General features: G+C 40.2%; 1 protein-coding gene across 2 annotated transcripts in view; it reads left to right on the forward strand.

Annotated features, from left to right (window-relative positions):
• Positions 1-27,496, forward strand: part of CA10 (carbonic anhydrase 10) — a 301,131-nt gene that overhangs the window by 40,395 nt on the left and 233,240 nt on the right. For both annotated transcript variants that reach the window (XM_067547437.1, XM_067547436.1), the window contains one exon: positions 10,499-10,573. In XM_067547437.1, the coding sequence (XP_067403538.1) occupies positions 10,499-10,573 (75 nt within the window). The remainder of the gene's footprint in view (positions 1-10,498; positions 10,574-27,496) is intronic.

Consider the following 27,496-nt stretch of genomic DNA (forward strand, 5'->3'; position numbering starts at 1 on the left):
CTTAAAATAAGTGTGTAGACATTCAGACTTAGGCTGAAGCTTGGGCTCTGAAGCCTACTTTAAAGTTGGTTAAAGTATTTGGTTTATAATTCAAAAAATGCAAGTAACATTTACAAAATCCCTTTTGTATCATCATTATCATGTTTCCCAAATACTATTATTTGGAGTGGATATAACTGCTGTTTTCTGTGTTGTCACATGTATTTGTTAGCCTTGTTAAAAGGATAGTGGCTTTAGGGCAATGTTTGATGTTTTATACATGGACTTACTAACAGTATGCAAGATTTCATGTTAAATTGGGTGCAGTGACATAAAATGGTGCACCCCGCTGAGCAAGCCATCATTTACTTCAGTAGTGTGTGCGTCAGTACTCGGAAAATTGAGTCCAAAGCATTTTCAGCTTTCTCCAGCTCAAAGTTTGATTTAAGAATTTTGGCTTTATTCATTAATAATAACACTAACAGAGAATTTATATGACGTGGCACATATTTTTTAAGCATGAGTAAAAGTGCTTATTACCAGTTATGACCAACCGGACAAAAATGTGCTTGTGAGCAATTTCCAGTAATAATAAGATAGCGCTGTATACTTCTATAATACCTTCCATCTGAGGATCTCAGACTCTTTATTAACATTAATGGGCATGATTCTCATTTACACTATGGCCCATTTAACAGACTCTGGCAGTGTAAAGAAACCTGAAACCAGGCGCAGTTGTAATTTACATTCAATTTAAAGGCACCTTGTGCTCTGCCTGTATGCCATAAAGGGACTTTAATGTAAATAAGAATAAGGCTCTAATGACTGTAGCTTCACAGCACCCCTGTAAAATAAGAAAGTAGTATGGCCATTTCAGGTGATCATGGCCAAATAAAATTTTACAAATTATAACCGATTCACAGCTTTGATTGAACATCTGCCACAAGATCATAGAGAGCCATTCCAGTCCATCATCTCAGGGCCCACTGGTGGCCAGAACTGCTCTTCAAGCATCCTTTAGATGCTGCAGACACTGCTGTCAGGTCCACCTGCCTGGCAGTGATTATATGCAGGGCATCATAGCTACATCTCATGGGGTTTCAGAGAGAAGGACAGAACACTGTGGATGACTTCCCCTTCAACCATCATGAACTGTTCTCGGAAACCATGAGATGAGTCTTTGCACACTCTAAAGGACAAGCGGGCTACTTTATGATCCCTGGGCATATCTACACCTAAAAATGAGAAAAGGTTCAGTAGGTCACAGACTGCCCAGAGATTATGTTCTCCTCAGTTTTCTGGGTTCCATAGATCCACTGAACTCCCTCCCCAGAAAGAGACAGATTTCAGAGGAAGAGGATCACCCAACCCTCCTCCATGGTGATCCAGTCCACCTTCAAAGCAACAGTTATGATGGGTTGGTCGAGGGTTTGAATCCTCCCATACCTCTGGATGTACAGCTGTTCCCATTAGCCCACCTCTTCTCCTTTGGAAACCGCCTTGCCTATTTCCAACTTTCTTGAAGATGGATTGCTAAGGACAAGTGGGTCATAGCGGTGATAAAATGGATGGTATAGCCTGATGTTATGTCACTCCCTCCCTTCCACTCCATTCCTCTCCAAAAACCCCTCACATTTTTATTGAGACAAGAAGTAAACTCCTTCAATTAGGAGCAGTAGAGCCAGTTCCATCTTACCACAAAGGCAAGGAATTGTACTCTAAGTATTCCCTTGTCCCAAAGAAGGATGGAGACTGATCTTAAATCTAAGACCTTTAAGCAAGTCTGTAAAGTCTCAGAAGTTCAGGATGGTGGCTCTGGCAGCTATAATTCCTTCACTAGAGAAAGGAGATTGGTTTTCAGCCCTCAACCTACAAGATAAGTATTTCCATATAACAATACACCCATCACACTGGAAATATCTATGCTTCACTATAGACCAGGATCATTTCCATTATCAAGTGCTTCCCTTCAGTCTTTGCTTGAGCCCAGAGGCATTCTGAAAAGTCCTGGCAGTAGTGGCTGGTTACATCTGACAAGAAGTGATCCTAGTCTTTCTGTACCTCAATGACTGGCTACTCAAGGGCTGTTCCTATGAAGCAGTGCTATCTTTCACCTAGACAGCTCTTGCTTTGTCCTAGGAGCTGGGTCTCCAGCTGAACATAAAAAAGTCTACATTTACCCCTGTACGGAAGATAGTTTGTAGGGGCATAGTTGGACTCATTGACAGCCAGCACCTGCCTTCCCTTAGACAGATTTGTAACTTGTCAGGTCTGGTATGGACAATTCAGGGGAGCCCTTGAACCACAATAAAGAACTCTCTTCAGCTCCTGGGACACATGGGAGCTTGCACTTTTAAGACTTACCATGCAAGGCTGTGTCTCCACTGCTTCCAGGGTTGGTTCAGAATGACTTCTTCGCCACTCCAACACACTTTGGACAGACAGGAAACGGTTTTTCTACAAGTGGGAAATGGTAAATAGGTTGAGAACCACTGACCTGTAGGGTCAGTGAGATTGGAGCCTTGATGGCAGGGTGCTCCCCTTTATGGTGTTCTTTAAAGAAAATGGCTCTTTACATCCCCACCCTAAATTCTTACCTGAGGTTCTTTTAGAGTTTCATTTCAATCATTCCAGTTATCTAGCAGAGTTTTTCCCAAAGCCACATAGTTCTCTACCGGAATCATGTTTACATACCCTGTATGTTAGAAGGGCATTGGCTTTCTACTTAGATAGGTCTAAGCCATTTAGGAAGTCACCTAGGCTCTTCATTTCGTTCATGGATAGATCCATGGCATCCTCAATCTCTACTCAGAGACTGTCAAGATAGATATCCTGATGTATTATAACTTGTTATAATGCTGCAGGTATTCATTCCCCGACTCCCCAAAAGGGCTACATCTGTGGAATTATTGAAGAATGTACCAGTATCTGAAATGTAGAGGGATGCTACATGGACTTCAGTGCATGTTTTTGAAATGTTACGCCCTGATCCATGCTGTCCGGTCTGATGCGGCACTTGGCTCTGTAGTATCTTCAGGTGTGGACTCTATTCTGAAGCTCCCTCCTCCATGTAGGGGTACTGCTCAGAAGTCACCTGACGTGAAACACCCATAGGGACACTGTTCAAAGAAGAAGAAGAGATTACTTGATCTGTGCAGTAGCTGCAGTACTTTAAGATGTGTCCCCTTATGGGTGCTCCACTATCCACCCTCCTTCCCGTCTGCTTTGGACTGTTCCTTAGGGGAAGTTTGGGTGGGGAAGGAAATGCAACATACCTTAATTTTTTTTTTAACTCCAAAATGAGATACATCTGCAGTCATATGAAATAAAAGCAAGGGTATGTATGTCATATCTCTTCTGTATAAATATCCTACTTCTCTTACGCTGCTGAGTTGAAAGAGATCTGACATAATGGCAGTATGCCAACACAGCTACTTACGTTCAGACACAGAGGGAGCTTTGTGGCAAATGGGGGTCATCGCAACATTCTGTCATCTTTAAAGGGAAACAGGAACGTAGCACTTTGGACTGCATCTGCAAATGGCATTTATAGACTACAATGCTGATGCTAGCAGCATTTCTGGGAAAGTATTTCTGTACATAGTCTGTTCGTAGAGGCAGACGGTTTCTCCTCATTGCCAATAGCTTTTATGGTGGCCCTACAGATTCAGTGATGCTTCTTGGGGGGGGGGAGTCTAAAGGTTCTATACAATATATGCATTAGATATTTTGAAATTTGTCATGAGATCAGATCAGATCTGTGAGCAGATCAGAGACAAAAACTTGTGGTTCTTAACTTTCCTCACAAATGCATCATTTTCCTCTAAACATTTTTCCTCTTCATCATTTTTATAGTGTAGGTAATACCACAAAGAAATAGCTAGTCTCAGAAGTGTGCAATACAATCCTACAGTGGATAAAACCAACGCTACCATTACGTACAGTAATCTGAAATTTAGATAGGGAATCAAGTTAAATGTCGCTTTCGACAGTGAACAACATGGAGAAATTCTACAAACACCTTATCACATGGCTTTGGTAAACTGTTTGCCTAGACTAATATTATTACAGCCCACGAAAGCTTATGCCTGCAGAAATTAAATTTGTTAGTCTTTAAAATGCTACAGAACTCTCGTTTTTGCTGTATACAGACTAACACGGCTAACCCTCTGGAACTAGACTAATATGTATTATAAGCATCAAATGCACTGGGCTTCAAGCAGATGGCTCAAACATGACCTCATCCAGTTCTTAAATTGGGGACACGCTGTGGCATTGCCTAAGGTTATGATCTATATGGCATGAAGAGCTCAGTATAATGAACTAATGTTGGGAAGGGGAATATTTCTGTCCATAATTTTAGTACTTCCATGTAATTTATTGAAATTGAGCATTTATTATGTAAGTACAAGAAATGAATTTCACAATATTTTGGGTGAAGATGTTATTGCTATGTCGGTGGTGACATGCATATTCCATATGGTTAAAAGATAGCTTTTTTTTTTTTTTTTTTTTTTTTTGAGGAGTTAGAAAGCTGATTGAATGATGTTTTGACCAAAGTAATGGTAATAATTAACAATGGACGAAGGGGATGGAGGAATTCCTGGAAATAAAGTATATATAGATATGGCAGGAATATAAACTAGTGGCCATAATTGTGCCAAGTTTTGTCATTCCAGACATTCTCCTCTTAGTTCTTCTTTTCTTTTGTCGTCTTCCTTTATTTTTAAACCCATCTTGGACTCGTATGTTACTTTCATGTACCTATAATTTGAAAGTGTGGATTGAAGTTCCTTTGAACTGTTGCTGCTTTTCATTTTACATTTGCTTGTTTATAACTGTTTTTGGATGTTTCCACATGTTGTGTTTGTATGCAGTATGTGTGAATGTATGTATGTACTGTCCATGAATATATTTGCATTCATATAAATATATAAAGTGCATATATTTTATATATAGTCTTTCAATAAATTAAATAGTGCAAAATACTGAATGCAAGTGGGGGATGGAACCTGGGACCATCACTGGCAAAAGCTGAGCTTAAAGGAGTGGCTCCTTTAATTATGAGTAAGTAGCAGTCTTTTATCCTTCATAAGGGCCAGCCACTAGGGAGGAGGTATGATCACATGCATTTAAGCAGTGTATGAAATGAAGTGCCTAATTACCATGGCAATGGTAACATGGAAATACTTAATTAAATAAATCCAGGGGTCTCCTTTATGTGACATAGCAGTGTAGGAGTTGATAAAGTATAGAGGGTCATACATTTCCAGTTTTCCTTCAAGTGGATTAAATGAGGCACACTGAGGAAATTATTCTATTTGCAGCATTGTGGAGGCTGCAGATGTGAAAAGCCTCATTCCTTGGCAGTAATCCCCAAGCCATAAGGTCAAACCTGTTTCTGACCAGCGTAAGGCCATCATGTCAGATGGGCATGACTATAGGTAACACACAGACCACATGCGGTATGTGCATCAGGTTTAAGCATCACAGATAGAATTCCCAGCAAGGAGTGTCCATATGCTTGTTCATCTTTGTTTTACAATCCCATGCTTACGGCACAGTTCCATTACTAATCCAGCTTTGGGTGAGATTAAGTTTCAAAAATAAAGAACAGATTCCTTTCTTATCTAGTAAGACCTCTTGGCCTTTTGCATCATGCTGATTGGCAAGTTGATTAGAGAAGGGTTTTGGAACACACACTCACTCTTTTTTTATTATTTCCTCCTCCATTCTGTGAAATGAAGGCTTCATGAGTCTTTTTTTTTTTTTTTTTCCCTTCCTTCCTTCTTTTTGTTTTTTGCCATTCCATTGCAAGTCCTGTAGGATCTGTCAAAACAAGTCTCTGGCACCAAGGCTTACTTTAGCTGCGCAGCAGAGTGCAAAGTCATGTTCAGTGACTCTCTGCTCAATTTTTGCAAGATGTTTTGCCTGAACTGGTATTAATGTTGAGATTTTAGGGTTCAAGGAAGAGCCTGACACTGGGGATTGTCTCCCTAGCTGCCCTCCGACAGCAACACCACTGCCTTCCTCTTGATTTCCTTGATGGGTACAGACTGCTGTAATTCAATAATAGCCCCAGAAATGCTCTTACTTTATCTTGGATGTTTTAAAAGGCTATGATACAGTATTTCAAACTTACTTTGCTTCCTAAAATACTTTTTATAGGTGTAATTTTCACGTGTGCTAAACTGATAAGGATCTGATACCTGGGGAATGCATGAGTGATGCCAGGTCATGCCCTTCTCCTGGAGCTGAAACAGTTGCACAGGCATCCAATTATTTAGAACAAAGCCATGGTAACCTAGTTTTCTTGTTCATTTCACCCAGCTGAGGATGATGGCTTTCCATATTAATGCAGAAAAGTTGAGAAAGGTGGCAAATATCTTACTTTTCCCGGTATTAGCTTTATTAAATGGAAGGGAGGATGCATCATAACAGAATCAGTGTGTTTGTGTGTTTTGGTACATTAGTTTTTTGGTATTAGTGATTCTATTAAATAATTACTCCTTTTTTCCCCCTCCGGATGGTCTGACATGGGTCACGGCATACAACTTTAGGGTTGGCTAGAGAATGGGTAGGATTGGTGGTCTCTCTGTTCTATGTACATATATTGGTTATAATAAATAATTTATATGTATATAGTGCCATTCATCCCAAAGGTCTTTACAAGGTATATGTGTGTATCACTTCATCCATTACTGAAATGCAACCATCTCTAGGCAACTGTTCGACTGTGTATAACAATGCTACATGACACTTCGGCCTATTTTTAAGTAGGCAGAATAATTCCTAGATTTGGTTTGGAACCCCCCTCTACTCTTGCTGAAGCCCGATCAAATTTTTAATGATGCTCAGTGCATACTATTAGATCTTCTCTGAAAGACATTACCAACAGCAGTTCTCAGAAGAATTTTTTCTGTACTGAGTTGGAGACAAGAGCATTTAGCTAGCTAGCTGCTTCTAACTGCCGTGAATTTATGGAGGTCTTCATCCGAGTAGTGCCATAGCTTGACCCTAGTGAGGCATCTGTCCTGCAATCTGATACACACAGGTCGGGACCCTGTGCCTATATGGACCTCCACTTTAGAGCTTCTGGAATACATGGGCATAGGGGTTCACCTGTACAGCTCAGACAGCAGGATCAGGGCCTACATTTATTATCTGAATACTTGATATCCAGATAGTACAATTGTGAGCTTTTTGGGCCAGGCACTGTCGTATATATGTTTATACAGTGCCGAATGCACCTGTTTTGAGGTCTCTAGACTGCAATAGAAATGTTGAATAATGATAATCTATAAAATGTAAAGAATGCCCAGTGGACCAGCAATTCCAGTTAAATGTTCATTGTCTTATTAATTGACAGAGCCCCAATGCTGCAAGAACCTGGGGTCCCCACACAGCTCCTATGCTATAGTGGCTGTGCTTTGGTTTCTCATAACCAGAAGGTTTCGGTCTTTGGCAGTATCATTAATTGAGTTCAGTTTTACTCTTTTTTCTGCTGTTTGCAATCAGTCACATAAATCGTCAAGAAAAGAGAAACCAAATATATACTGTTTATATGACTGACAGAACAGTGTGTAATGATCCGTGTCTTCTATCCTTTAGTCTGATTGTTACGACCCCTTTGTAATTTTTAATCAACGGATGTGCTGTCATGATATTCTTGGAAGTTTCTCAGAGGTAATTGAGTTTCTTGTCTAAAATATCTGAACTCAAGATGAAACTGTAACAGAGAGTTGTTAACTTCAACATTTCTTTGTAACTTTACGTTTGCTTTCAGAAGTTGCCAGTCAAAGTACAAGGGATTGAAAATAAACAATATACAGCAAAATGTAAGCTAATGGTATACTGGGTAGCTGAGGTTTCCATAATGTTCTGAGCATATGAAAATACTTGAGGACAGGAATATATTTAAGGTTTTTGCTTCATCTTTTGGAATGCCTATTGAAATGAAATACAAGTTTGTCATTCTGTACCAGTCAATGTAGTTTCAACTTTTTTCTGTTTTAGTTGACTGAGACTTCATATTGTAGTGATAAACTTCAGTGCAATTCTAATTTGCTTTAGGACTAAGAGGAGTAATGGTCTTGTGATTAAGACAGTGACCTGAGACTTGTGAGGTTTCAGTTCCTGGTTCCACCACTCAGTTCCTCTGTGACTTCAGACAAGTCACTAAAGCCAAAGTTTTCACATATGAGTGCCTAAATTTCAGCTCTTAAATCCGAATTTAGACAGCTAATTAGATGCAGCCTGATTTTCAGAAGTGCTGGACACCCATGAATCCCATTGAACTCAATGGGATCTGCAGGTGTTCAGCATCTTTGAAAATCAGACCAGTTTTATTTAGGAGCATAACCTTTTGTGTCCAGGTTTGAAAACTTTGGCCATTGTAGCTCTGTACTTTTGATTTAACTATCTATAAAATTAATATTTTTATTGTAGTAGCGCCTTAAAGGCCCTAATCATGGACTAGGACTCTATTGTGCTAGGCACTGTACAGATGCATATAAAAAAGATGGTCTGTGCCCCAAACAGCTTGCTATCTAAGTAATGGAAATAATGAAACTCCTGTGCATCCCAGGGTTGCTGTAATTAATGTTTGTGATGCAATCCGATAATGTGGTGTTGTGGGCATGTAAACATCCCTATCATGCAGTATCTTGATTGAATTCAATGAGAGGTGGAGCTGCTCGGCACCTCACAGTTGAAGACCCAGGACAATCAAACCAAAAAAGTTACTTTTTCTTTTCCCAATGTACTTTTTTCTAGTTTAACTAAATCTTGTATGTTTAAAATGGTTCCAGCCAAAGAATCACATTGGTCAAAAACTGGGTAGAATTTGTCCTCAAAATTTGGGTAAGCATCATCAAGCATTAAAGCAAAGAAAAAAAAAAAATACAAGACATGGCCTAGTACAGATAAGAAAACTGGAGTGCATTTGTGCATGCTGATAGAGTGAATGATATTCTAGAGCTTCTAAGGTATTGCTCTTACTGTAGGACTCCTTTCCTACCTCCTTTGGCACAAAGCCACCATCCTCCAGTGATACTGGATCTGTTGCAGCCTTTGTCTCTACCTGATAGCTTTGAACTGGTTCTTCAGAGACAGCTTCTGTAAACAGTGATTTATGGAATCTGTTGTGCCCCCACCTCATGTGATTGATGGAATCTGAAGCTAACTGACAAAGATCTTTGCCTGTTACACACACCCCTGCCTCTCCCACAAAAAAAAAAAAAAAAAAAAGGGCGCGAGGGGGGCAACGTTGAGGAATCTCTTGCAACCACAGCTAACGAAGCTGCAGCAATTTGGACAAAAATACATGGACTTGAAATATCCGATCACTGCAGATCATGAATGATGCTCCTTTACTAATGCAGTTGAGGAGGTTTAGGCCCCAATCTGCCAGAGTTATGCACATGCTTAACTTTATTCACATAAGTAGTCAGGTTGGCTTTGGTGGGACTACTCATATGCTTGAGTCAAGTGTAGGTATCAGTGTTGGCAGGGTTGGGGCCTATTTTAGGAAGAGAGAGGGTGGGACGTTTATTTAAAATGATCATTCTTATGACTGGGTGCGGTTAATTAATGGAGGGGTCTGTACATTTCTATTATAGACAGAGATTATAGCTATTATAGACAGAGATTAACATTCATTAGTGAACTGCATTTTCATTTGTACATGTGATAAGAGCCTATTATATGGGTGCATCATTATAGTTCTATGTGACTCTCCAATCTTTAGGGCCAAAAACAGGCAAAGCACGAACTGCTGCACTGGGCAGAGAGTGAGAAGGGGTAAAGTTCGGATCAGCTGGGGCCACCCCTCCACTGTAGGACCCAGAACTGTATAGGGGAGACACCCTCCCTCCCCCTCCTCCTCCTCCTCCTCCGCACACACACACTCTGGCAGCACAGTGTTTCAAATGGCATAACACGTCTCAAAATGATTAACTAAAAAATCCTGGTAGTTTCTGCACATAACAAACATATCTATACAGAGACAATTGGTCATTCTTTTATGATTTTTCTAGACCCATACTTGTCCATTGTGCACTGCAGTTTTTTTCCCTCCCTAATTGCTTCCTTCCAGCCCAGAAGAGGCTGTATTTTGATGGTTCTGTATGAAGCAATATACATATGTGTGAAGCACTTTGAAATTCTTTAGGATGAAATATGTAATATTGTAAATTACTAGGTAATGTGTATGTATATATAAAATTCAGTCATGCCAGTGTCTTCTGGTGGATGGATGCAGAACTGCTCAATTGTGTCTGATAGACCCAATGTTGCTAACAGAGACCCTTTGTTAGCTTAGGTTGTTGGGATATGCACTGGACAATCTGAGTTTTAGCTCCACTGCTGCCAGGAGTGTCCATCGTATGCAGCATAGTGAATACTTAGGTCACTATAGATTTGTTACGTTATCTTTTAGAGTTTTGAAATTGCTTGTATTAATTGAGATTTCCTTAATGTTGCCCTAGTTTTATGAGTTTTTTTGGTTATTTCCTTCTAGCTCAACAGAATTCACCAAAAATCCATGAAGGCTGGTGGGCCTATAAAGAGGTGGTGCAGGGAAGCTTTGTTCCAGGTAAGTGTAACTTTAAAGTCCTAGCTTTTAATATATGGTGGTTTTGTTTTTTACATACATGGTGGACAAATACATATGTACACAACAACATGTTACAGTGAATGGTCTAAAGTTTTATTGGGACATCATCTGCAGAACATTACTCTTTTCTTCAGCCGAAGGTGCACAGTTACTGGTGTCATTGTTTACATCTCTTGGTGGTGACTGTCCTCATGTTACTTTACCAAAATTCACTCTCAGTTCACTTGTGAAGAAAAGAGCGGGCCAGTAAGTCTGACTGTAAATTGGCTTAATTTAGGTTATGGATATGGGACTGTGTTAGGCAAAGCAACTTCTACCAACCTAATAGTAAACTAACAAAGGCAAAGTGAGGAAAACCTAACATGTAAGCATCCAGTATTTTTTATTTCAGTAACAAGAGGCAATGTGAAAAGGGGCTGCATCTGCACATTCCTAACTAGAGTAAGGCAGTTCCATGAAGTGATTACATTAGTATCTTTAAATAATCAATGTGAATGTAGAAGAGGCTAAAAGGATATAAGCAAGCAGCACCTTGGGAATATAGTCAATAGGCAAAAGTAAAATTCAAACCAGCTGAATCCAGGTATAACCAAAACATAAAAATAACCCAGAAACACAAAGTTTACAGAGGCAAGGTGGTCAAAATATTGGAGTGAGACTTCAGTGGAGGCCCCAGTGGTAAGGTACTGTAAGTAGCTTAAGGGTGAAATAATTTTTCTTTCTCCTCCCTTTGTTTGTTATATATGTAGAAATACATATGACATGTTGTGGGGCTGTTGAGTGGTTGAAGTGTGCATGATAACTGGGGGAAGGTAAAAATGAAAACTGCTGGATGTATCTCTGATAGTCAGCACATGTGACCGTTTTAACCTGTATTGCACCCAACAACCTAGGGGAAATTTTTACCTTGAACCAGCTAGAATTCCCTGTAATGATGGTGCTTAATTAATTATGCTACTGATGGAACAGTCTTAAATATGAGCTGCTCCTGTAATTGTTAGCTCAGTAGGACTGGAGAATTAATAGTAGTGTAAGATAAATGGTTCATGGAGTTCATGGTTTGGTTCTCTAACCCCCTGCTCTCACCATGGATGAAGGTATGTATTAGGTGGCTAAAATGCCAGCTGCTGTCATTATTGTTACTACATTTATTAAGTGTCAGTCAGTTTGGTTTTTTTAAATATGATTGAAATATATAAGCCTGCACACATTTTTTCTGATGGGATCAGGTCATAGCAGGGATGGTGCTTTATGACACTATCACAGTACCAAAAATACCACCTACACACTTTTTTCTGATGGTGCTAGAAAATCCTACATTTTGCAAGGGCTCCCAGCCCCCACAAGAATCCGCAACTTGATCAGGCACCAGGTTTCTCCATTGTTATGGCAACAGCTATGATTTGAGGATTTGATTGGAAATAACATGCCAATGGTGCTAAATTATCTTGATGAAAGTAATAGTACAAATGAAACAGAACCTATTAAACCAGGGATTTTTGAAAATGAAGTCTGTGCACCATACAAAAAGCAGCATCCACAGGCATTAAACTTAATTACATGCTGTTGTAGTGGAAAGCAACTTCTCAGATTTCTTTTAAATTTTTTCTGGACTGTCAAGTACATAGAACTGTATTGTTATGCATACTCAGATGCTATGGTCAGTAATTGAAAACAACTTGGAAGTTATAACAACCTGTATTCAGCAGGGAATTTCAACTTTGCTTTCCCTATTATGCAGATTGCCTAGCAGGTTCAGAACAGATGTAGAATGGTTCTCTTCCCAATAGGTATGTGGGAATTGTTAAGAATGAGACTCTCTGTCATTCTGTACACACTAAACACTCAAGTTTAGCTTTTCTGAGTTGAAATAGTTTATTTGCTCATAAACTAATTCATGTAAAGAAACCAATGGGATCTTCAGCCAAATAATGCTGTTACCGCCTGGTGAGGTTTCAGTCTTTAAGAGCTCAAAATATCTAGTCTAGAGAGCCTTCCAAATACCCAGGGGCGAATCAGGAGGAAATGGCCATAGCTAGAGACATAAAGAGAGAAGAGCTGTCAGAACAGCATGGAGAGAGACATCGGCTTGGCCTATTTAACAGATCCCTAAATATTCAAAAAATATTGAATATTGAATTTAACCAAGTATGTCATCAGAAAAAAAATTTGGCCCAGAGAGACAAATATGAACTGTTATGTTTACCAGCTCATTGAGATAGCATGTTGGAAAGTAAAGCAGCACAGATCATCACTTCGATGCACTCCTCATGGAAAAACTGTCTTCCTGAAACTTGATACCTCTGACTAGGTCAGGCTGCAAAATCTTTTCGTGAGTTCCAGCAAAAAGACAGGGATTACATTTTCAAATGTGTCCAAGTTCCATTTTCCAAAGTGACTTAGGATCTTAAATCTCATTGATTTTCAGTGAGACTTGGGCTCATAAGTGCCTACATGGCTTTTGAACATGGGGGACTTAGGCTGCTCCGACACCTAGTATCTCATGAAAAGTTTACCATTGATCATATCTTGCCACAATGCCGTATTTATTATCAGCCAACTAGCTCTGTCCTCAGTCAGAGAGCTTCAAATAATTATGTCCATGATTTCAAATGTTGATGTCTAAAGACAGGCTTGTTAAATGCATATTTAGGCACTTGAATTGAAATTAGAGGCCTGATTTTCAGATGTGCTCAGCACTTTGAAAATGTTTGCCTCTAATATCTATTTAGGGACCTAAATATGCATTTAGGAGACTAACATAAAGCACCCAAATTGAATATTCTGGCCATAGAATAGATCTTTTAATGTGATATTCTGTTTCTGACATGTCTAAGTAAAACTCTTACAGTACAGTAGGTTACAGTACAGTAAAGTAGATACAGTAGAACCTCAGAGTTATGAGCACCAGAGTTGTGAACTGACCAGTCAATCCCATACCTCATTTGGAACCAGACGTACACCATCAGGCAGCAACAGAGACCAAACAAAAAAAAATCAAATACAGTAAGTACTTTGTTAAACGTAAACTACTAAAAAAATGAAGGGAAAGTTTAAAAAAATTATCTGACAAGGTAGGGAAACTTTCTCCGTTTGTTTCATTTAAATTAAGATGGTGAAAAGCAGCATTTTTCTTCTGCATAGTGAAGTTTCAAAGCTGGATTAAGTCAATGTTCAGTTGTAAACTTCTGAAAGAACAACCACAATGTTTTGTGCAGAGTTACGAACAACCTCCATTGTGGAGGTGTTCATAACTCTGAGGTTCTACTGTAGTCTGCATTCATGCTCCAGCTCTTGTGCGGTTTTATCTTTGGTGAGTACTTCATAAAATTGAACCATATTTTATAGTCCATTTTTGGTTTTGCACCAGAGGATTACTGACCATCTCACAGAAGACACCTTTTTTTCTTCACTCCATCCTAAAAAAACAAAAATTCTGTTCTGATTTAAAATAAGGCAAACAAAATAGAAAGGAAGAAATGCTCTAACATTTAACTTAATCCAAGAACTAAATTCCATTCAACTTTAAAGAATGTGCAAGAATGGAGAAAGGAAAGGAGACTTTTCTTTGTGCATGGGTATTTGCCTTAGAATCCTTGTTACACGATTTTGATTGATGTTACATGCAGGAAAGAGTCAGGAGTGCAAAGAAAACTTGGTAATGTAAGTTTTCTGTAAATATACATATGAAAATAAATATTACTTGATGTGGGATTTTTGGTTTGGTTTTGCTGCCGTTAAGATCTTGTCCCACATCACTAAAATAGCACAAGCAATTTTGGTGTAACGGAAACTATAATGAATATCTTTGAGCCAAATGCTGCCCCAGTTCCTTCACTCCAGATTCAAAAGGTCCTAAGCTACCCTGTGTGCCTGGTGCATGGATTCTGCTCCCCTTGGTCTCCCCTGTAGCTTTCTCACAGCACCACACAAAAGGGTTTGGGGAAGGATGAGCTGCAGAGTATGTCAGGCCTAGCTTCAGTGACTATAGGTTTGTGATTGTGACTGTCCACGTGCCAAAATCCCTGGCTGGTGCTGCAGCTTCTCTTAGATCACAAGGGCTATACTAATAGCATTAATGCTTTTCTGCCAGCAAGAGGATTCTTTCTTTGGCCCCTGCAGTTATGTTGCCCAGTGGTTAGGGGACTAGCCTAGCATAGGGGAGACTTGGATTCAAGATCATGCTCTTCCACAATCTTCCTGTGTGACCTAGGGCAAGTCACTTAATCTCTCTCTGCCTCATTTTCTCATCTGTACAATGGGGATAATAGCACTCCTACCTCAGAGGTGTTGTGAAGATAAATACACTAAAGACTGTAAGGCACTCAGATAATACAGAAATAGTGGCCATATAAGTACATTAGATATCTAGAAGATAGATGGACATGGACTTTCCTTGGGAATCCAGGATCTAGTCCCTTCTGGAAAAGAAGGTAAACATTCAAATAAGCCAGAACATTTGTCAATTTTTCCTCTTGTTAGAGGACTTATTCATGACATGTTATGAATGTGTGCCATTACATTTAACACCAAACTTCAGAAAGTCTGTTTCTATTATACTGTACGTGTCAAATGGCTTCTTTAGGAAAAGCTATTTAATTTGGTTTTGAGAGTCTGGAAGAGCTCACTTCAGATCACTTAGTAAAAAGACACATTTTTCCTCATGATAAGTTTTTCTTACAAATCAGCAAGCAACCTTTTCAGAGACAGCAAATGGGTAGAGGTGAGAGTAACTATTCTTGTGCTCATGAAAGTGCAACTGCTCTTCAAAATATCGGTGAAAGCAAAAACACTACAAGGAGATGTCTATTGCCAGTGCTCACCCTTAGTCCTAGTCCATAATTATATCATCTGATTTTTTTTTCAGGAATATATAAGGAAAAACAGAAAGTGGTCATTTTTGATTGGTCCTGGTAACAGGGGATACATTCCCTTATTTGGAGTAGAGAGGTGTAAAAATTGTGGATTTCTCCATAGTGCATTTGTTTAAAACACTATCTGATTGAACCAACATATATCAACAGTTTCATCTGCTATATTGTTTTAGTTGCTTCTTTTGTAAATTGATATTAGTTTGTAAACAGCATTTACAGAACACTGGGTTGGTTCTAGCATGGCAGAGGCAAGAGCTCACGCATCTCCTTTAAATGATGTTGGAGACAGTAGATACACAAGGGGAACCTAAAGGCCTGTTTGTTTATAGAGCTGTCTGATGGTTAGTTTTGAAAATTTGAGCTACAGTGGCACTATCATCAAATAGACGCGGCTCAGCGTTAGCAAACAGGCCAGGTGGGATTGTAATTGCCAAGTGGGGAAACTTAAAAATTGTGGGGTTTTTGGGGTGTGTTACCCCTAATTTGAAAATTGGATTTGGGAAGTAGAATTTGAGTGTTCTGGGTTTTACTAAAAATAGAGTTCCTACGTGTTCGAGCTTTTTCAGGTGCACTAGTTGCTATTAAAAAAGCTAGTGGCTGCACAGTGAGATCTGAAATACCACTGTTTCTCTCCATAATTACAATAAAAAGTGACCATCATTTCTTAGGTTTCATTTCATGGTCACTAATAAAGTTTTGACTTTTTAATAGAAACCATTATAGCTGGTCTCTTTTGAGAGAATTATGCTAAATTGGAGGGAGAGGGGATTTCTGTGGAAGTGTTTCTTGTACAAGGGCTGCAAAATTAGGCCCTGTGGGGGATTATTTGTAAGGAGGTTGATGTCTGCAGCTGACTTGAAGTGGTTTTTGAGTCATTTCAAAATACCTTGTCCCTCATTGAATAATTGGAGAAATAATTTGCTTTATTTATAAGACAAGACAGCACAGCACAGCAGGCAGTGCAGACTGCAGTTCTTTTTCAGATTTATCCAAGAATCAGTCAGACCAGACTATCATTCTTGGTTGAAATTCCTGGCTGCCTAACGTAAGTAGAAATATCAACCAGATATATGTAGGTTATGTGTGATTTAGACTAGTCCACAAAGAGCTAAAGTGTGAATCAGATACTTTCCTACATTCATTATTTCTAGAGATCAGAGGCTCTCTTTTGGCTCTCTGTCTCCAGGTGCAAGCATGAATCCCAGTCTGGTTCACCATTGATTGGAAAGTTAATTCAGTATACGACCTCATACAGGCTTCAGCCTACCAACTAAAGAAGGTATCCATTCACCATGGTTACTGATGGGAAAAATAACTTGAGCAGATTTACTTTCCAGCCTTACTTTACTATAAAAGGGAGCAAGGACCGCTCAAGGATAATGCCAGTACTGGTACTAGATTCTCGAAAGGTGGTGGCAGAGCTATGGCCTGTTGCTTCTCTGCTTTAGTTAGCAAAGCTACACCCAACCCAAAGGTGGAACAGTAGCCATGTTTCTTATTGACTCTTGGTGGCATCATGCTTGCCTGAGGTGCAGTGTCCCACCACAGCCCTTGTTGGAGCAGTGAGACTCTACACTGTTCTCTGCTGTGGGGTCTGGTACTGTACAACAATTGAGCCTTGTATATTCTCTTGCAAAGAAAATGTCCACCACTCCTTATTCCTGAGTCATCTCTGCACAGAGAAAACATCGTCTTCTGAGTAAATCACAAGCCCAGGCATCAGAAGACTCCACTTACTCTTCGCACTGCCACTGGCATACTCTGTTTTTTGGGGGGGAAGTTTTCTTCATGCTTCAGCTTCCCTGCTATGAAAGGGATATTGGTTACCTGTCTCACGGTGGAAGTTGAGGTTTAAACCACTAATGTTTGTGAAGCATGTTGAGATACTCAGAGAAGAGGAAGTGCATATGTGCAAAGTTGGTAGTTATTTCCCGGGGGAAGATTAAAAATGGTCTGTCCAAGGCCCAGTTTCCAAAGCCCCACCTACAACCTTCCTAGTACATCCGTGTGTTTCGCTTTGCACTAGCCAGTCCAAGTGCTCCTGATTTCTCCTTTGGAAACGTTATTTTACTGTATTATTCAGTTGCAATTAATGTCTTTATATAGATGTGTGAAATTGACCCCCTGTGCAGAGGTCCAATTTGAGGCCCGTGTAGCACGTAAACCTTGTCTTGACTAATTGAACCAAATTGCTAGATCTGTACACCTCTCACATGCACTTCCTGAAAGGGTGAACGTGGTGCTTATGCCTTGTGCTGGCTTGGTCTCTAGGGGATGTATTTCATAGCCAAAAGTAACTATTAGATCAACTCATCTGACCACTTGCATAATGCAGGCCATAGAATTCCATCCAGTTACTATGTGTTAAGCCTGCTTGTGTTCGGCTATAGCATATCTTCCAGAAAGACATCCAATCTTGATTTGAAGCCTTCAAGAAGTGGAGTCTCATGCATTGTTTGTCAGTACAAACACAGTACTCTCTGATTATTAGTGCTGTTTTAAACCACGTGCACATGCTCTTCAGAATTAACAAGACGGAGAAGTTTTGAAGAATTATACATCCTGACTGACACTTCGGCATATAATTATTTACTGGAACACTAAAAACCATATTTTTTTTAGAAGCTGGTATAATAGAACACTCTATTTGTACTGTGTGATGGAATACAGTTTCTGGATATCATTCACTTATTGATCGGTGCTTTGGGTGATATGTATAAATAATCTTTCAGTTTTGCTTGTCATTTAAAGGTATAGCTTAGAGGAAGTGAATTTTACAGCAAAAGTTTGTTGTGTTTTTTTTTTTTTTTAACTAATTCTTCAGGAGTTGATCACAGAAACAGCAGGACTGGGGAGGAAATACAAGCCAGTTTGTTTTAAAAAGAAAATGATCCCCACAGAAGTAAGAGCACACTTGTCACAAGTGAAAAATCAGCACCCCATTTTCAAAAGAATTATGGTCACATTTCCTTATTTCAGAGCAGTATGGAACAGGAGAAGTTTTGAAGGGGAAAGGAAAGTAAGTAGAAGGGGCATTTTACAGGCTCTGTTCCAACCTTAGATATGAAGGTACCTGTTTTGTATCCTCTTTAAAAGCTGAGCCACAAATTCAGATCTTAAAATCAAGGGCCTCTAAGTAGTGCACCACATAAAGAATTTTAGCATATATGACTATTTTAAGTTCTTTTATGTATTTACCAGTCTTTAAATTTAATTCTAAATGTGTGATTTAACATACAGAAGGAATATAACTCATAATAGTCGAACATTTTTATAATGAGCTTGACCTTTTGAGATATCCCCAAAGTAATCTGCTGCTTACTGTTGTGCTATCTATATTTTATTTCATTTGACAGTGAAGAGGGACTCAGTGTTACAGTTATTAGACAGATCTCCTACTAAAGACCATAAAGAATGCAAGATCATGTCTGGAGAAAACAGACAATTCTAATGAAAAGATAAATCTGTAAATCTTATTCCTTGTTAATTTTTTTTTTTTTTAAACCAAAACAATCAAATACGGACAACTTTAAGTTTTAGCCTACATTCATGTCTCTCATTAATGTTTTAAGATTTAAAAGTGGAGCTACATATTCATTGCTGAAAAGTAAGCCTGAAATAAGAATAATTTCACTCTGAGTTGAGTGACTCCTTAATTAAAGCCTAAAGCAATCAACATGGTGCATGTTTCTTTGTTATAAACTGTCAACAGAAATCCACTGGGATGCTTTGCAGAATGAAAAGGTCTGGAGGATCCTTGCTAGAAATGAGCCTACAAAATGGAGTGAACATTTAAAAAAAAAAAACAAAAAAAAACAAAACAATTTTTTATTAAAGAGGTCACAAATTCAGGTAATAGTAGACAGCTTGGGGGGGATGAGTGCTATAGCCCAGCCTAGGGACTCTCATAAAGAGCACTACTTGCTGTTGTTAAGGATTCAAATATAGGAAGTCAGTAGAAAAGTCTCACCTGATCTGAGCAATCTCAATAGTACATGGAGTCAGAAAGGCAATTTCTCTGGTAGCAAGATTAGGCTACTGACTTGCAGCTAGATTCTGAGTTATTAGGGCCTGATCTTGGGAGGTTAACTTAACTGACTGAGTTGAAGGTGCTCTTAGCCTCTTGCTGGATTGGGCTCTTACGTAGGTGTAAATCAATGATTTACTTTGATGTGGATTGATTAGCATTAACTTAGAGTGAAGTCACTGGTGTAAAACCAGAATGTGTGGGGTCAGAATCACATTTGTGGTGTTTTCCGCTTTAGGACTCTTCTCTCTGCTGAGTTAACTAAAAGAAGGTCCATGTCAAAAGGGGACTTTTCCTGAATGCTCAATGGAGTAATTTACATGGACAAATCTGAGAATATGAGCAAACAGCTTCTTGGGAGTATTTCCTCCTGTTTTATTGTAACCTAATGCTTTAGACCATATTCCCCTTGATGGCTTTCTATGACTGTAATAGTATTGATTTGGTAGGAAACCACAAATACCATATTAAATGTTGAAATAGGATTCCCATTTCACTTGTCAGAAAAGCCCCTTGTATTTATAGCCACTTTAGTCTAAAGGTAAAGTTCAATATTTGCTTCAAACTCTGCCCTCTCCAGAATATAAAGGACACTGGCTTCCCTAGTGATTGATTATTACATGCAAATAGCATGCTGTTGGAAAACATGGTATGTTGTTGTTTGGAAGTTGTGTAGTACAGTGGACCTCATGTTTCTGCCCAGGTTTGTAATCCCTTCACATGTCTTGATGTAGATTAGGTGCGGGGGAAGGTGCGCTGTGGTAATGGAGCAGCTGTTTTTATCACTTTAAAGACTTACTGCATCACATTTTTAGAGCACAGAGCCCACCACCTAGCCGTGGGTTTGAGACTTTTGCCTTGTTAAATATGAAGGAACTTCTGTTTTGAAGCAGTAGGACAGCAACCCATAGTTCTTCCCTCTAATATTGTCTAGCAACTACACCAATGGTGGAAACAGCAGTTTGTTACCAAGACAGTGATCTCAGAACTGATCTTAAAAGGGAAATCACACTTGTAAGAAAAAGGATTTGTATGTTTTTAAAAAAACAAAAAAAAAATCCAGAAGACAAAACCCAGTCTAACCGCAAGTTGCTGCCGGACACAGTAGCACTACAGGCATTTCACCCATCTCACAAGTGCCGTGCAAATGAGCCCTGCATCGCAAAAGATATTTTACATCAGACTGTCGCTGATTGTTTGGGTTATTTTTTGCTAGTCAGTAATATTTAGCACTTCAGCAAAATCCATAACCCAGATTATCTCAAATGCTTGTGTAACAGTCCTCACTTTGGGTTGTTGGCAGTGTTGAACCCTCGACATTATGTATGTTGTTTAAATTTAGAAGCACAGACAATTTTGGCTAAAGGGATAGTTCTGTTAGCTGCCAGTAGTACTAGGCTGTTTCCTTTTATACTGACTGCCCACTAGAGATAGATGGCAGCATAGACTTTACTAGTGTATTTATATGTGTGCTGTTTTCTGATCCAGTGCTAGCTATTAGCTAAATTATACTAATTTTTCTTCCCCTGTTCCTCTGCCTCTGCAGTGGTTTCCGGTCCCTGCCATAGCACAGTAGATCATCTTGCTCCTGCTGTTCTGCTTCCAGCTAGCTTTATGTTACCTTGAAAGAGTCCACCAAGCAACTTTTTTTCAGAGGAAGCCTTCCCTGGATTCGCTCTGTAGTTTTCCCCAGGCCATTGTATGGAGGAGGCCGCAAGTAGTAGAATACCTACGGCAGCTGTGGCCTCCCATGCACTCTGCAACCGTTTTTAGAATAAGAAGGCTTCCTAACTGAGCTCCCAGCTGGACATTATTGGAGCAGACTATTATGCTGCAGATATTTTTGCTGCTTTATAGTGGTGTCTTAATCCCAGAGGTGTAAGGGGTAGAGAGGAGAAAGTTTTGTATAAAATGGGAATAATAACAGGAAATGTAGATGGCACAAAGAAGGATTGTGTGTGTTGTTGCATGCATGTAGTGGCATTGTCACAATCAAATGATGGTTAAATGTAGCAAATACCTTCCTGTACTTGATCATTTCAGCAGAATGTCTTTCTCATTTTAAGCTTCCCCATTATTTGGCATTTGCATCTTTGAGGATACTGTGGTGTTCTAGGCTGAGGATTTGTATTTATAGGCATGGTCACAGAACTGATCTTCTCTGGATGTTATGGACTTTTTAACAGTGTGTGCGAAATGATTGTAATGGTGAATAAAGTTCTTATTTAGAAAGAAGTAACTCCTACTCTTATCACCCCACATGGCTGGGGAACTAGCTCCATTTATCACTAAAAGAGGGTTATAGTGCAGTTTTAAAAGGCAAAGTAGAGGTAATGGAGAGGACCTCTGGACACTGGAACTGCAACAGCTCTGGAAGGCATTCTGAATGCAGAGGACGTTTGCAGGCACAGTGCCTCCAGGGAGTGCACTGGTGACATCTACAGGAGTGGCATGTCCTGGCATGTAACATGGTGCAGACTGTCCTCCCCCATTCAGTGTCTTCAGACCACTAGCATGTGCAGAAGGGGGAGACGGAGGCCACAAGCCTCAACCCCTTTAGGTTGTCTAGTACCATTCGTGGCAAAGTGACGGTTCCTCCATCCCTCCACACTGGACAAGGAATACAGGGTTCTGGCTGTTTCCTCTGTGGGTGGAGGTGTGGGAGTGGGGAAGCGACCATGCGTGAGCAGACAGGAACTAACCCACAATGTGACTGTGCTAGCTGTAAATATTTGTTGGCCATTATATATGTCTCAGCTGTGCCTCTAGGACAGAAGCATTTCTTCAGTCATTCTAAACATTCCTTTTACTTGCCCTGCCCCTGGAAATATCATGTTCTCGAAATATAGCTACAGCTTTTATTTCTTAAATGTTATCCTATCTCCCTTGGAACTCAGAGGTAAGAGTGAAAGGCCAACAATTCCTGCTGTATGATCTCTGAAAGGGTCATCATGTCAAGATGAATGAATCCTCTTAAGTTTTCGTTTAAAGGCCAAGATCACTCATACATTTCTGTGTGCAGGTAATGACCTCATGATTATCATCACTGACATCACCTGATACTGTAAAGATCTGTTTTGTGCTAAAAATAAATAAATTTGTATTGTTGGGAATCTTCTTGGTTTTTTTTCTCTAGCCTTTCTTTTTTAGGTTATGATGAAGAAACTTCTTATGTATGAAACTGAAAAATGCAAGACAGTGTCTCTTCCCTGCTTCATCAGGCTGTTATAGATAAAAGAAGTTGAAACATTGGTTCTGGACTGAGTCATTAATAACTAGGAACTGGCTAATTTCTATGGTGGTGGCAGAATTACTGGGGGGGGGGGGGCAGCATGTCAGGCAGCCAGCATTATTTGGGGGGGGGGGTAGTGGGGAGAGGAGTGAAATAGAACAGAATCTTCTTACGTGGAGCAAGTCCCAATCCGTGATCAACCTCTTGGACCTCCATACTATCTGAGAACTTCACAGCAGCTCTTGAAGGTAGGGTCATGTTGTTATCCATATCTAGAACAGAAGTATAGAGGAAATGAAGTGATCTGGACAAGGAAGTTTGTGGTGGAGCCATAAACCAAACTCAGATCCCTTGGACCCCAATCCACTGCTTTAACCACCAGACCATCCTCCTTCTCTGATTTCAGTTATGTCAGTATAAATCCAAAGAGACTGCTCCAATGTGTTATCATTGTAATGATACTGATAGTATGAACGGAGCTATATGATTTACAGTGTTACCGTGCAGAACAGCTTCATTGCCTTAACAAAAGCATGAAGACTAACTGAATTTTTAAAATTGGCCAAAGTAGATTTTTATTGGAATTTGAACACGGTTGAGCAGAGCATGCAGCTTGCCTTCTGTTATTGAGCAACTTGTACTGACAAATTACTCACGAGGGAATGCTACATGGATTGGTGTATCTCACTTTGATTCAGCTGTTTTGTCTCAGAGGCCCAACGAGCTTTTCTATGCTAATAACCCAAAATGAACTTCAATCATGGCATCTGCCATAGTTCTGCATGTGGGATGGAAGTTTATTGGAATCTTGGCTCTTACATTAATTATCTCAGATCAGTGCTCTGCTGTGACACCTCTATCCTTTTGATTCAGAGATGGATGCACAAGATGGATGGTTGCAGTAATTGCTCCCCCAGTGTTATAACGTACTGTGCTATAAAGTGAGTTTGCATTTCATAGTGTAATTTGTCTGTTTCCCAGACCAGCATTCTTGTTTTCTTGTCACATCCTACTGAAAAGCCCATGGATTTGAGGTTTTTGATAGCTCTTAGCAACAACACCAAAAAGCCCATTCTGATTTCGACATCTAGAACAGCTTAAACAAATCTAATATATCCTTGTAAGACTAAAGAGGATTGAGGATGCAGGCTGTTCTAAGCACTCTTCTGACTGTCATAGAAGGGGTGATCAGACTGCACAAGAAAAGGGGTCCTGACCTTCAGCTTCCATTTGCTCAGATAAAATTGATGGCAAAGTCATATGTGCTTCTCCCAGAGAAAGAAGAACTCTTGTGCCATGTAGTATTGGTATGGCCTAGTGGATAGAGCACTGGACTGGGACTCAGTTCTGTTCCCAGCTCTGCTACTGGCCTGCTGGGAGACCTTGAGCAAGTCACTTCACCTCTCTCTACCTCAGTTTCCCTGTCTATAGTGATAATACTGACTTCCAGTGCAGATCTGCTGATGAAAAGCACTGTATAAGTGTTATCATGCCTGCCACATACATTTTAATATGATTTGGGGTTGTGTTTGGTGGGGGTAATGCGGAGAGGCAGGCCAAACAAAAGAGGAAATCAGATTGTTGCCTAAATGAAGAAGACTTGACATATGCTAATACTCTTGTTAGAACCCATTGTGGTTTATTTTATAAATATGGAGCACTAGAATTTTTTATAACTAGTCTGCAAAAGCTATTCCTGAGTATATACTGTTGGAGAATGATAGGGTACATGTTGCATTTGTATTAGTTTTAGGTCTGAGGTACTTGGGAGGTAAAATATGTGGATGTAAGGGAGAGAGCGGTTTGAAACCTAAAGACTCCATGAGGGCCCATTGAGTTGCTCTGAGCTACCCTAGACAGTTCATTTGACCGTCAGTAGTTGGAGAGAATGACAGCTGGAGGAGAGAGTGGAGAGTTGCTAGATGTAGGTGATTTGGTCCGGGCTTGCTGCACTTTTCAAGAAAGGTCTCTTTAGAATCCAGAGACTGGTCAATCAGGGATGACAGAGGCCAAGGCTGCTGAGAGAGTGATGATGAGACCAGATGGGAGAGCATTGGACTCTGCAGTTTATGAAAAGGAAGCCTGAAATTGGGCTTGAAAAGGACTGTGGGCTCTTTTGAGATTATCAATACTGGAGTTCATGCATAGGTTTTAATCGCAAATAGTAAATTACAAGTTCAATAATTGAGTGTGGAGTGGAGCCTTTGAAGAGCATCTACCATGCCTATCAGGGATCTCTGCTCTGGGGACAGGGTCCTTGTAATAAGGGAACAAAGGGAGGTGGGTCAGGAGGTAATATTTCCAAGTGAGAAGCTTAGTAGTGGCAGCAGGTATTTGAGACCTGGTGCTAGGAAAACCAGGGTTGTGACAGATTTGTGACAGTATTTAATTATGGTTTACGACCTTGCAGCTTAGACTCCTTCGTTATTGGATTTCTGTTGGCGTGACAGCCTGAAACTGATCATTGCATCTTTTGAAAATCTCTCTGTAAGAGGACACACGTGTCTAAATAGTCAGTTTTGAATTCAAATATCAGCAAATGATCATGGGAGCTAGTCAGAAAAACTGTCAAAGTTTTTGGTTGGAATTTGCTATTCTAAATCAAAACGTTCCTCTGAATTGGTTCAGTTTTGATGATGCTCCTTTGAAAAATAGGCAGGATTATGACAGAATCCTGACTGCCAGGCAGGTTTCAAAACCTGTCTGGTTTCCTATCAGCTCACGTGCCTGGCTTTTTAGCAGTCTGGGTGTCTAGAGTGTCTGACTCCAGGGCAGCCTGCTGGGTGGACTATCCTGAGACTTGAGGACTCTGGGGCTTCCGGGGACTAGGGCTCTGGGGCAGCCTTCCAGATGGACCTGAGGGCTACCAGGGTCCATGGGTTCAGGGTAGCATGCCTGGTGGACTGATGAGGAGCAGGGCACCTAGGTTCTGCGGCTCCCAGTTCAGTTGAGGCTTCCAGTTCCCAGCTCTTGAGCCCACCAGCTGGAATTTTAGGTTGAAATGATCAAAACAAAATGTGTTTTTCCCCTAAACTATTTTTTTGTCTTTTAGATTTCTGTTTCACAGAGAATTTCATAATTATATTTCTGATTTGAAGCAAAAACAAATTTCAAAAACTTGAAATCCTCAGTGAAATGGAAATTACCTTCTCCGCTCCTCTGTAATGATTGTACTGGGAGAAAATGGATGCTTAGTATGTTTCTTTATGTTTAAACAACAATTCCATTTACTTTTAGGAGAAGCTTTATTGCATCTGCACACTAACCTATGACTGAAATACTCTGATGGTTTTAGCTAACATCTCCTCCCTGTCAGCGCATTACGTTACTTGTGGCCATCCACTGTTTGCAGGGATCTGGTGAGAAGAGCCAGCACAATCACAGTCCGCGAGAGATTTAGTATCTCCTGCAAAGAAACCCTCACTGTTGTTGAGTGCAGCCACCAGCTGACCTGACCAGTGATGTAAATTGTATTGCAGTCAAACTATCAAGCTGGCCAAAAGGCATAGCTCCTTGAACATTGATTGTTTTTTCTAGAGACAAGAATATTTAGCTGAAATTGTAACTTTTTCTGTTTTGACTAGAGAATGTGGGTTTATTTGTTCATATTTTTCATTTGTATTTATAAAACCAACAGTTATATAAGTATTTCCAAACCGAGCAGTCACCAACTTTATAGCTAGGACAGAAAGCCCTGAAAAAAACTATGTAACTTCATAATGGGAAATGTGACAGATCGTTAACTACAGCTGTCCAAATGGCACTGCCATAATTCACAAGTGCATGTACATAACATAGCAAACAAGATAGTGAGAGCCAGTGAAGAGAGACGAAATGTTGAAATGGGCACAAAACTTTACCAGATCACACAGCAAGTTGCTCAGTGCTGACCCAGAACACAGAAGACTTTCCTTAGAATGAGCATCTGCTGGACCCACTCATTTGCAGAAAGGCATCCCTTTGCTCTTCCTTTGTCTGCACTAACATTTAATTTGCGGCAGGCTGGGGTGCAAATCTATCCCGCACTAGCTCCTACTGTACACCAACAGTTCCCTACTGCGCTTTTGATCTACTCCAGTGTTAAAGTGAGGTATATCAAAGCACACTAGGAAACTGATAACACAGAACAAAGACTGACCATGCCTCAAAAAGCTTATGTTCTAAGTACAAATGTACAGACAGATGTAGGAACACAAAGGGAAAAAAGAAACAATACTGGGTGGTGTGATAGGCAGTAGTCTCAGCACAACAGCTGCCTGTCTGATGTCAAGTTCTTTTGATTAGGTGTCACAGTGTGACTGGCTCCTTCAAGTGGCAGCAGACCCCTATGCACCAATGTCTTGTCAGCTGCCTCCTAATTGGGTTTTAAGAGAAGGCACTTAGGCTGTATAAATGACTAGCCGGAGAGTCAGTCAGGAGATTGGTAGATAAGAGCTGCCAGACAGCAGGAGACTGGAGAAGGTCTCTGGGGAGAGCTGTTGAGAGCAGAAATCTCTGTAGACCTTCCTTGGGGAATAAGGAATTGTCAGGAAACCAGTGGAGGGGCTAGCCCGCTTATCTACCGAGCCACAGAGCCGAAGCCAGAAGGTGAAAAAGGCTGAGGGCTAGGAGACTAATGGAGGAGGTAGCCTGCTGATCTTCCTGAGCAAGAGAGCCATGGACAAGAAAAAGCAGGAGAGGGCTAAAGGTAGCGAGCAGCAGAGGAAGATGCATTTTGGCTCTCTGAGCTGGAGAGTTTGAGCTGAAGGGCTGGAGAGGACTGAAAGCAG

The sequence above is a fragment of the Emydura macquarii genome, unplaced genomic scaffold (assembly GCF_026122565.2).
Source record: "Emydura macquarii macquarii isolate MOO-44397 ecotype Brisbane River unplaced genomic scaffold, CSIRO-AGI_Emac_v2 contig_1230, whole genome shotgun sequence".
In the NCBI taxonomy this organism is placed as follows: Eukaryota; Metazoa; Chordata; order Testudines; family Chelidae; genus Emydura; species Emydura macquarii.